The 12,394-nt window shown below is 39.5% G+C and overlaps 1 protein-coding gene across 6 annotated transcripts in view; it reads left to right on the top strand.

Annotated features, from left to right (window-relative positions):
• The window catches only part of LOC118425597 (breast carcinoma-amplified sequence 3 homolog), a 106,950-nt gene that overhangs the window by 66,578 nt on the left and 27,978 nt on the right, over positions 1-12,394 (top strand). For 3 of the 6 annotated variants that reach the window (XM_035834538.1, XM_035834541.1, XM_035834544.1), the window contains 3 exons: positions 484-623; positions 1,500-1,661; positions 8,583-8,756. In XM_035834538.1, coding sequence (XP_035690431.1) covers positions 484-623; positions 1,500-1,661; positions 8,583-8,755 — 475 coding nt within the window. In that variant the 3' untranslated portion in view covers position 8,756. Of the gene's footprint in view, positions 1-483; positions 624-1,346; positions 1,400-1,499; positions 1,662-1,853; positions 1,925-8,582; positions 8,757-10,908; positions 11,195-12,394 lie in introns of those variants that run through there. The other 3 variants (XM_035834540.1, XM_035834539.1, XM_035834542.1) reach the window with 3 other exon arrangements.

Genomic DNA, 12,394 nt, shown 5'->3' on the forward strand with positions numbered 1-12,394 from the left:
TCTGACCTTGCTACTGAAATGCTATCCCTGTCATTGGTTCTGAAATGATTTCCCTGTCCATGGTTCTGAAGTGCTATCCATGTCCCTGGTACTGAAATGCTATTCCTGTCCCTGGTCCTAAAGTGCTCTCCCTGGTTCTGAAATGCTTTCCCTGGTTCTGAAATGCTTTCCCTGTCCCTGCTACTGAAACCCCATCCCTGTCCCTGGTTCTGAAATGCTATCCCTGTCCCTGGTCCTGAAATGCTAGCCCTGGTACTGAAATGCTGTCCCTGGTACTGAAATTCTATCCCTGTCCCTGCTACTGAAATGCTCTCACCGTAATTGGAACTAAAATGCTATCCCTGTTCCTGGTCGTGAAATGCTATCCCTGTCCCTGGTCATGAAATCCTGTCCCTGGTCCTAAAATGCTATCCCCTTCCCTGGTTCTGTAAGATATAGATTGTATCATGTAGTAGATAATGTTGTTGTTGTTGTTGTTTACAGAGTGCAGCCTGTACGGTCCCAGCCCGTCCCCACCCCCCAGTCCGGTAGGACGTCCCACACAGCCCCAGGGTTCGAGCCTCTCGGACATTCACCCGGCTCCAATGCTGCGTCCATGCCTCTTCTCATAGACTCTGGACCAGGTATATTTGGTAGATTTTGTCAGCCATGACATAGTGACTCTTTAGATAGAGGATGATGGTTAAACAAGAAGCATGTTACCTCCCTATAACCTCATTGGTTACCTCTAGTCATTACTGAATATGTTGTCGTGTCTGTTTTTAAATGCTCGTTTAATATAAAACCAAATGAAACTTGTACAGTCAATTTTTAAATCGAGTAATATTTTATGCTCACAACAACTGGTGTAAATATGCTACTGTAAAAGAAGAATTATGCTAAACAAAGTTTAATATAGACGATATCGTAAGAAGCATAGTTGATTTTAAATATCAGTAGATAAACGATGTAATGTTGTAATGTAGTAAGGCTGTCAACCTGATTGTATTTTCCAGTGCAATTCAGTGCATGTGTTTGCGTGCACTGCGAAACTGTAAAACTTTGTATGTGAAATAAAAAATCAAATCATCATCAAAGTTCCAAATGTGTTAAAACAATCCGGTAGCATCTGTAAACTCCTGAAACATGAAGTTATCATAAAGAACTGTGTACATTCTTTTTGATGAGTGGTGAGATAAAATTGTATGTTTGCAGTTCAGGAAAAAAACCAAGGGAACAATATGGTAATTTTTTGCCAATCAATAACAAAGTTTGATAAGATGCCCTTATTTTTATTACAGTAACATTTCCTCTACTTGGATGATATAACCGGAGTTAAACTTGTCGCATCTCCATCTCGGCTCCAGGAAGTTTTGACCGAGGCACGAGAGTGGTGGAGATCTGATCAGGAGTTTTTTTGCCAATGAAGTTTGATAAGATGCTCTTATTTTTATTACTGTAACTTGGATAATATCACAGGCCCTGAGGTTTAACTTGTCGCATGTCCATCTATGTTCCAGGAAGTTTTGACCGAGGCACAAGAGTGGTGGAGATCTGCGGGAGCTGGCCGGAGTCTGGTCCGATGAGGGGAGCTGAGGTTCTGGAGGACAGGCTGAGGGAGTCCATCGCTGACGCCATGATCGAGTCTCCTACAAAGGAGAGACCGTCTATCCATAGGACAGGTAACACAGCTGCTGTGTAGTGTGTGTGTGTGGGGGGGGGGGATTTTTGGACAGGCTGATCTTGGTGATGTGGGAGTCCATTGCTGATACCATGATCGAGTCTCCTACAAAGGAGAGACCGTCCATCCACAGGACAGGTAACACAGCTGCTGTGTAGTGTGTGTGTGTGTGGGGGGAGGTATTTTTGGACAGGCTGAGGGAGTCCATCGCTGACGCCATGATCGAGTCTCCTACAAAGGAGAGACCGTCTATCCACAGGACAGGTAACACAGCTGCTGTGTAGTGTGTGTGTGTGGGGGGGGGTATTTTTGGACAGGCTGATCTTGGTGATGAGGGAGTCGATCGCTGATGCCATGATCGAGTCTCCTACAAAAGAGAGACCGTCTATCCATAGGACAGGTACTATTCTGTGATAGCTATGGCATGGGCTTATTGGGCCCCCTACGCGAGAGCTTGTGGCTGTTCACCTCTAACTCTGGCGATAACCAGTCCCTTTCCTACAGTTGCCAGTAGTGGCTCAGTGGTCTGTATCGCAATGAAAATCAGTCCAATAGGACCTCAGAAGTCCCCAGCTGCTGTGTAGTGTGTTTGTGTGTTTGGGGGAGTATGTTTTGTACCTGGACTGCACTATGGACAACCTCTGCATAAGGCCCCTTTTTCATTAGACGAAGATCGTATTGCGACTTTGCTGCAACCTAAGTTGGATTTATGTTACACTTAACTTCATAACTGAAGTGTGCCTGAAAAGACAACACTCATCATCAAAAGACAACAAAACATAAGCATTTCTAATGATATTTGTTTTTATCTCTAAAATTTGAAAAATACGGAAAATGCAACATGCCTGTGTTTTTGAAATCAAACATCTAGGCAACAGCAAAATCTACTTACACTCAACTTAATTTCATCAAAACATGTAAGCTTGTTGATTATAGAGTAAGGTACATTGCACAAAATATGACTGCTATTTCATAATTTCCAAGTAGAGGGAGCTGCAGAACCTTTACAACTGAAACATAACAACTATGAACAAAGGACTGAACTTTACAAGGCAAACAATTAGCATCTGTATCTAAAATTGAGACAGATCTTATTGTTTCCTTATATCGTCTTAGATTAAGGTATTTCACAGGCAGTTAAACAGTTATGACCATACAGTTATGACCAAAATCTAGGTTTTGAGACCTGCTATCAAAACAATTGAGTTATTATTAACAAAACACTTTTCCAGTTAATACCAAGACACCTCACAACTCACTTTGTATGTATCATTCGTAGCTAGGGAAAATGACAGCTCAGAGACGACGGTATTCTACCGGTTTCGATCGGTAGGTGGCGCTTACGGTAGAAGCCAGGTATTCAACGTCTCTCCGTATGTTGTTCCAAAGAATGAGTTTTTGATGTGATTTATCGCATCCAAAGGAGAACTTTTGAGTTGAAGTGTTGCAGAGACAGTTTGTACAACTTCGAAGAAGATTTTTGGGGAGACGGGACCAGTTTCTCCAGGATTTTGGATCACAGACCTGCATAGGTGGGAGGGCGGAGAGTGCGTCCTTTGTTCTTGTGCAGACAACGCACGCCGGTGTGTGCAATTAACGTATCCAGGACCACTACACCGAAGAAACGAAATCTCTCCAACAAACCGGTAAAATCCACTTATTTAACGAAATTGTGAACTATATAGAACTAAGAAAGGGCTGTACTGTGTATTTTGCACTTAGAGACAAGTTTGAGAGAGATAATTAGATTAGTTCAACCTCCTGAGCGCCACCATGCCACCAAAGAGAAACACAAACACTAACGCGGTCATGGACGAGGAAGTACCCGTTAGTGTAGCTTTTATGAAAGAGATGCTGGAACAACAAAAAATCTACTACAAAGATCTCCTGGACCAACAGGAAAAAAATTTCCGCTCATTTGTACAAATAATAACAGATTCAACCAATCAAAGGATGGATAATCTCGTCAGAGAGATGCAGGATTTAAAAAACAGTCTGAACTTCTCACAAGGAGAGCTCGGTGACATGAAAACGGTAAGTGGAAAGAACGTGGACAAAATAAAACAGTTGGAACAAGACATCCTGACCTACAACAACGAAGTGACTGAGATTGTAAACAAAGTGGACTACATCGAGAACCAGTCACGAAGGAACAATCTTATCTTCGATGGGATCAAAGACGACAAGAAGGAGACATGGGAACAATCTGAAGTCAAGGTTAAAGAAGTACTGAAGACCAAGTTGCGTCTGAACTCCGACGCAATAGAAATCGAACGGGCTCATCGTAATGGCAGACCAGGAGATCGACCACGCCCCATTGTTGTGAAGTTCTCACGCTTCAAGGACAAACAGAGCATATTAAGACACGCAAAACTGCTGAAAGGTACATCGATCTACATTAATGAAGACTACTCGGAAAGGATCAGACAAAAGAGGAAAGACTTACTACCAGCACTACGGGCAGCTAGAGAACGAGGTCAAGTGGCTCACATACGGTATGATAAACTTGTGATCTCTGATCGCGGGACTGCCAACAACTAGGACTGTACGGTATTAGTTTTTACTATCCATATCAAGTCATGCTCTTGTTAATGCTTAGATATTTTTTTTTGTTATAACTCTTTTAACATGTCTTCATCAAACTCTCTAACGTCCAAATTAACGTTTATCTCCTTAAATGTTAGAGGTTTAAATAACAAACTGAAACGACAAAAAATATTTAGATGGATACATAACCAGAAAACAGACATAGCCTTTTTACAGGAATCTTTCTCGGCTAAAGAAAATGAAAAACTTTGGGCTAATGAATGGGGCGGGAAAATAGTTTTTAGCCATGGCACAGCTCACGGGAAAGGAGTAATGATGCTCTTTAACCCTGAAGCAGATATAGACTTAGAACAGACACTTCTTGATCAAGACGGTAGATACATAATGGTAAATGGTAGAGTAAACGATAATGACGTAAGTTTAATTAACCTTTATTCACCAAACAAAAGGACAGAACAAGTGAAATTCTTCAAAGAAATTCACAAGCTAGCTCAAGAAAACGCTAGTGGGACAGTTATCATTGGCGGTGACTGTAATATTTCCCTAACAGAATTAGACAAGACAGGAGGAAGACCCATTGACGACAAAAATTATGCAATCAAAGAAATGCAATGCCTATTAAAGTCTTTTAATCTGGCTGATGTATGGCGGGAAAAAAACCCCAATACTAGACAATACACTTGGCAAAATGAAAATATAAAATGTAGGCTAGATTACTGGTTTGCACCTTATAATTTAGTAAACTTAAGTGAATGTAGCATCAAGGTAGCGCCCGTCCCTGACCACAGGGCGGTAATAATGACAGTCAAGTCGCCTAGATATCAAAAGAGAGGGCCAGGATTTTGGCGTTTAAACAACTCTTTGTTAGAGGATCAAACTTTTGATAAAGAAATAACAGATCTACTCACTAATATCAAGGACAAACTAAAAGATATCCAACAGCCTGGTATACAATGGGAGATGATTAAAATGGAAATAAGATCACTTAGTATTCAATACTCTAAAAATAAAGCGCGCAGTCGCAAAAATGAGGAGAAAGAATTAGAAGAACAATTAAACTCCTTGATGAGGGAGACAGATGAATTTGATGATCCTGAAAAACAAAAATTAATCTGTGAAACAAAAGAAAGGTTAGAAAGTATACAAACTCACAAAACTAAAGGTGCTATCATTAGAAGTAGATGCAATTGGAATGAACAAGGAGAGAAGAGTACAAAATACTTCTTCAACCTGGAAAAAAGAAACTACAAAGAAAAGACTATCTCGTCTTTGACTTTGGAAGACGGATCAATAACAACAGACCCTAAAACAATTTTATTGGAAGAAGCTGAGTACTATAAAAAACTATATACCTCTTGTTACCCAGACATGAAGGAATCAACTTATTTTTTAGACAATGATGACGTTAAAAAGTTAAACACTGAACAAAAGACCAGTTGTGATGGTGAAATGAAAGAGGTAGAACTGAGAAAAGCTTTACAAGCTATGTCAAAAAATAAAAACAAGTCACCAGGATGTGACGGTATCACGATAGAATTTTATATTAAGTATTGGAATTTACTAAAAGATTACCTTCTTAATACAATTAATGATGCGTACCACAATAACTTACTACCCATCTCACTAAGACGTGGAGTAATAAGGCTAATTCCCAAGAAAGGGTTAGACACAAGTAATCTAGACAATTGGCGACCGATAAGTCTATTAAATGTAGATTATAAAATTGTCAGTAAAGCACTTACACTACGAATTGAACGTTTACTCCCTTTCCTAATACACGAAGACCAAACAGGGTTTGTCAAACAAAGATATATAGGGACAAACATCAGGCGTATTTATGACACAATAGATTATTACGATAAAAAGAAGAAACCGGGATTGTTGATGTTTCTGGACTTCAAAAAAGCTTATGATAGTATCGAACATTCCTTCATACTAAAAGTACTAGAAACTGTAAACTTTGGACACAACATGATCAAATGGGTTAAATTGCTATACACTGATATAACAAGCTGTGTGCTTAATAATGGCTATATATCTCCATGGTTTAGTGTTCATAGAGGTGTAAGGCAGGGGGATCCACTGTCATCTAGCTTGTTTATAATCTGTATTGAAATGTTAGCTTCAGCAGTTAGAGCAGATATAAACATAAAAGGTTTACAAGTGTACGGTAGAATGCAAAAACTCTCAATGTACGCAGACGACATGACATCACTACTACTAGATATACCCTCTGCACTGAAACTGTTAGAAACGTTGAACCTCTTTAAGGATTGTAGTGGTCTTGATCTAAATTATGGAAAAACTGAAGCTATGTGGATAGGCTCAAACAAAGATAGACAAGATAAGCCACTCCCTATCCGTTGGCCTGACGGTCCCATTAAAGCACTGGGCGCGCACTTTGGCCATGACAGACATAGATGCTATAAGGAAGACCTTGATAAGAATTATACAAAAATGGTACAAGCGTGCAGCATATGGAAACAACGAAACTTGACCTTGATTGGTCGGATATTGATTGTGAAAACCATCGGCATCTCTAAGTTGATCTATATTTGTTCAGTCATGCATGTCCCTCCCCAATTTGTGAAACAAGTAAACGAATACATATTCAAGTATATCTGGCGAGAGAAACCTCCAAAAGTAAAAATGAAAACTCTGATTGGCAAAAAATGTCAAGGTGGACTTAAAATGATCGATTTTAATGTAATGAACAAGGCCTTAAAAGCCATATGGATTAAAAGATTTGTAATGGACCCATCAAAAGAAAAAGAGCACTTGTTTGCAAGATGGGGAGGTTTCTTGATTTTCCGATGCAATTACGCTACTTCTCAGTTAGATCTTAACGACATACCCCTATTTTACAAAGATGTTTTAGTTGCATGGGAAGAAGTGATAGGATACGAACCCAAAACACACAGACAAATATGTTCGCAAGTTTTGTGGAACAATAGATTTATTTTAGTAAAGAATGCACCGATATATTACAAAATCTGGATAGATGCCGGAATTATCTATCTGAATGATTTGTTGTACGAGGATGGATCTTTTCTTACAAACAAAGACCTACACAATTTATATGGTTTGACCATGGATTCACGACAAATATTGAATTACAATTCTATAAAAGCGGCAATACCAAAAAATTGGAAAGATAATATAAAAAACAATGGAAAAAAGTGCGCCTCTAAAAATATCATTGAATACACGGAGAGAATCCATCCCCTCACAACAACATGTAAGCAGATATACGATACCCTTATAGAAAAACAAGTTGTACCACCCACTAGAGAAAACGAAATCATACGTAAAATTGGCAAAGACAACATCGAGAAAGTTTATACTACCGCCTTTATTGTCACTAAAGAAACCAATTTACAATATTTTCAGTACAAGATAATTCACCATTTCCTACCTACAAACAGCTGGTTAAAAAAAACGAATCTAGTAAAAACCGACCGATGCAATAACTGTAAGGAAAAACATACCATAGTACATTTATTTGTGTACTGCAAAGAGGTTAAAATTTTTTGGAAGCAATTCTGTCTTTGGTGGAGGAGCTACGAAAACCAAGATATAGTGCTGGATGAAAATTTGATTGTGTATGGTGTATGCTGCCATCGTACTGCCAGTGCCACACTTATATATTATATTCTCTTGGCGAAATACTGTATATACCTATGTTATGTGAAAAACATGAAACCAAACTTTGCGCATTTTAAGAACAGGGTAAATAATAGTATAGAAATAGCCTTGTAAGGTGATACAGTCTGATCACAACTACTTTTATGTATTATAATGTTATCTGATTGTTATGTGAATGTATTGTTATGTAAATGTTAATAAAGTTTGAAAAAAAAAATTAAAAAAAAAAAAAAAAAAAAAAAAAAAAAAACTACCGGTTTCGACTTTAATTTGTCTTTTTTTCTCACTTTGTATGTCTCTGTATGTTTTTAAATTGTAACATGAATATGAATGTACTGTTAATATGAATGTGTAGACCACAGGAAGAAGCCTCTTATGAGGCGTAAGTGTGGATCTAAATAAACTCAACTCAACTCAGGGCTCTACATACAATTTAGGGTAAAATTGCACCAGTGAAAGTTGAACCAAAAGTTACTTGCACCAGAAGAAAATTACTTGCACAACCTAAAATAGTTATTCAAAGACATATAATATTCTTGATGTGTGTAAGCTTATTCTAATGCCAGGTAACAGTGGATAAAAGCAGTTTCGTCTGAGGGTGCTCGACCATACCAATTTTACATTGCACAAACTTGCATAGGCATGTGGTATTTCTAGCCCTACAAGTTACTACTGAAGCACAACACTTTAAGCAATGAAACTTCATAATGTTGAATGTTGTTCTGTACAGGTTCAAATTCCGGTCGCCGTGAGGTTCTTCAACAGGAGGACCAGCTTAGCAGTAGTTCGGGGTCCGGAGGCAGCGCTCCTCGAACCCCGGCCACGTTTGACGCCCGGTCCTCCCCACCCCACTCTATAGACCACGTGATGGTCTTTCCTCCCAGCACAGGGTCTCCCGACTGAGGTGAGCGTTAGTGTTAGGTCCTCTAGACCTTAGACCTTAGACCTTAGACCTTAGACCTTAGACCTTAGACCTTAGCATTCCAGGTCCTCCCCACCCCACTCTATAGACCATGTGATGGTCTTTCCTCCCAGCACAGGGTCTCCAGACTGAGGTGAGCGTTAGTGTTGGGTCCTCTAGACCTTAGACCTTAGCATTCCAGGTCCTCCCCACCCCACTCTATAGACCACGTGATGGTCTTTCCTCCCAGCACAGGGTCTCCAGACTGAGGTGAGCTTTAGTGTTGGGTCCTCTATAGGGTGAGTACCGGTACAGAACATTCAGGTACAGGTGCGGTCCAGGTCCAGAGGATCAGGTCCCAGTCCAGACCTGAACCTGGACCTGATTGGCTATATGAAAACTTGTGAATGGGCAATACACAAAACAACAGTCCTCCCCACCCCACTCTATAGACCACGTGATGGTCTTCCCTCCCAGCACAGGGTCTCAGATTCTCAAGTTAGCTACCCTAACTGCCCTTTACACAGATAGACAAAGGAGTAGGCTATGAGGGTAGCTGGTAGTGTGCAGAGTTGTACATGCATACATTTATGTCCTTGGTAATGACGCTACGGTTTATTTGTATATACTGTTTGTTGTCCTCTGGTTGTCTTACTGAATGTAATACATTTCGTTTTTGTTATTTATGTAGTGGGCCCCCTTGGAAATCAACTTCAAATAAGTTGAAGGGGCTACCCACATGTCTGGAGATGATTAAATAAATAAATTTATGCATATGAATAATTTTGTACTACTACTGTCCAGCTCATATGATACATGCCAAAAGTGGGTTAAAACAGCCTCTATACGATAACATTTCAACTTTGTTCAACCCAGCAAAAGTCTCACTGCCATTGACCCCGATCACTGTCTCAATGACATGTTTCTGCATACCTCACCGTCTTTCATCACTCTGGAAACGGCCGAAACAACGGACTAAGTAGCAATCGCCAAAGCTGGAAGTGATGAAACTTTCCTTAAGTGCCACAAAGGTTATAGGATAAGGGAAGATTTTTGACTCAGCCGTGATGACATCAGGAAAGAGATCTTCCTAATGCCGCCACCTGTGCTTACCGTAAAGTCTTTCCTGGCAGTGGCTATGTGTTGAGGATGAGACTTACCTTTACACGTACACCTGTTATCTTTTAAAGTGCATCTGCTATGTGTCTTACTGGTTGGTCTTTGTGAAGAAAGTGGTACCACTTTTTGGTCCCAAAAAAGTCTTTCCTGGCAGTGGCTATGTGCTGAGGATGAGACTTACCTTTTACACGTACACCTGTTGTCTAGTAAAGTGCATCTGCTATGTGTCTTACTGGTTGGTCTTTGATGTAGACCATCTATAAAAGTAGCTTTCAGTAAGCCTAGTCAAAGGCATTTCACACACAGTCTATAATGTATTTAGAACTTCATAAAACCTGTAAGAAAAGTGTGCTGAATCAGAGAACATGAAAAAGACGTCAAAACATTTTAATTTGTTATTATTTGAAAGCTTCACCACAGGTGGAAGGAATGGTTATAGTCTTGTAGGGCCATGTACCTGGTATTTTCTAAACGCGGCAGTTAGATATCAAGACAGTTAATATGAAAACCAAAAAAATTTTGAATCTTAGGTTTCAAAGTGGTCCTACCATTCACATTATCCTGACAAATATTAAGTTTGTTTCTCAAATAATTGTTGCATCTCAATGATACATGAACTGAGACTTTTTTTCCACCCAAGTTGGACAATGGGGATGTGGTTGTCTTGGCTAAAATTTTTTTACCTGTTTGTCAAAGGAAAATTTAAACAAATTCAAAATGACCAATCAAATTTGCAGTTGTATCTGTAACGTACGTAAGGCTACCGTTATCTTCCGTGTGGGCAGCGTGGGTAGTCGGGCTCGGCGTAGCTTAGCGTACTTCGGAAGAAGCCATGGCGGGATCCACCATATTTCAGTGGCCTATCTCCGTTATATCTTTTCATACCCGCTAACCTTTGATATGAGCTCCTGTGGGATGATGTTTTTGTGTGTTGGTTGTCTGTTGCGCACACCTTCAAAAAGACTTCAAAAGTGTGATTACCGGAGAGATATCCTCCGTGGGATGATGTGTTCGTGTCCGATCCCTCACTACAAAGGTGGCGGGGAGAGCTGGGATTCAGGCGGGATTCGGTGGAGGACAACACAGAGGTCGGCTAAGTCCTGCTCCCTTGTTGGGTTTCTCTCCCATCAGATTTTCTACACCGACGCAATCCCTCACCAAGCCTGCCAAGCACCACTCCGATTAAATAAGAACTGGGGCAGATGAATATGAATTTAGATAAATGACAATAAGGGGAAAAACTTAATATGCAGTAATGGTAAATGGCTTTAAGTTTGTGGGGATTTAATTTAGCTAGAACAATGAAGACAGCTCAAAAATTTTAGGGGTGGTTAAAATTGCAAACTTAAAACCACACTTCAACATTTGCAGTACATAATATAATGCTGAATGAGAGAATAAAAAAATGATACAAAAAACAGTTTTGTTTCATCTTTCTCGTCTACTCTTGATTCCCCAAGAATGCTTTCTAAGATCAGGACCTGGTGGTAGATTTTACTTGTTACAAAAATAAGGGAACAATTCTGCAAAGGTTTTGGCCTGTGGCCTGCACACTGTACAAAGTTGTACATGTATTATGTGATTGAATTATTATGCGGTGAATTTCTTTAAGCTTCGGTACAAGTACCCTATACCACACCTTTTGATCATTGAAAACTGTGTCACTGACACATGAACCACCATATATTGCATTATCTTAACAATCTGCGCACCTGTAACTAGAGCTAAGTAACAGGTTGATTATGCCAGTGTTGACAGTATTGAAGCAGATTTAGCACAAAGAGACATCAAAGAAGTTTTGAAAAGAACCTGAGATGCTAATCACCATAATGGTATTGCAGCAGGTGCGGCACAAATACGTGATCAAAGAGGTTCAAAAAAGGACCTCTTTATTGGAATAAGCCTTTTATAATCTGCTGTATTAAAGGGATTGTGGCCCCAGGCAACTTTCAGATGGGCAGTCTTGTACATGTAGCATTGGGCCTAAGTGCCATATCATTCTAACCACACAATTTTCAATGAAGCTGGTAAAGTATAGGTAAATGAGTGATTTTTCATCAGAACAAAAATTGGCAAAGAAAAAGTAGGGGTTCAACATGTTTTTGTAGATAACTTTAATTGCTGTAGAAGTATAACTAGTGGTAATACAAGTTCTCACAGAAATTTTGGTACATGTAGTAGCTTGTCATGGAAACATTATGCTCGGGTATTTAAGACATTTATTACTTAAGTACATTTTCTAGACTGCTCAGTGAATTTTTGAGAGGAGAAAATAAACTGAGATCTAATCCTATGTACCGTTAGTCTTTGCACAGCAGTAGTATATCTTGGTACCTTTTTGCATTCTTTTCATTTCTTTTTGTACATCCTAATATGAAGTACATTTGTTGTATATATATATATATATATGGTCAAACTCCTGCAAGTTGTAATTTTCAGCAATTGCTTCCTTGTCCACTTTTAACACAAACCGATTGTGCTCTGTCCTTTTATATCAATGCATCATAATGTAAGCCATATTG

The sequence above is a fragment of the Branchiostoma floridae genome, chromosome 11 (genome assembly GCF_000003815.2).
Source record: "Branchiostoma floridae strain S238N-H82 chromosome 11, Bfl_VNyyK, whole genome shotgun sequence".
Taxonomy (NCBI): Eukaryota; Metazoa; Chordata; class Leptocardii; order Amphioxiformes; family Branchiostomatidae; genus Branchiostoma; species Branchiostoma floridae.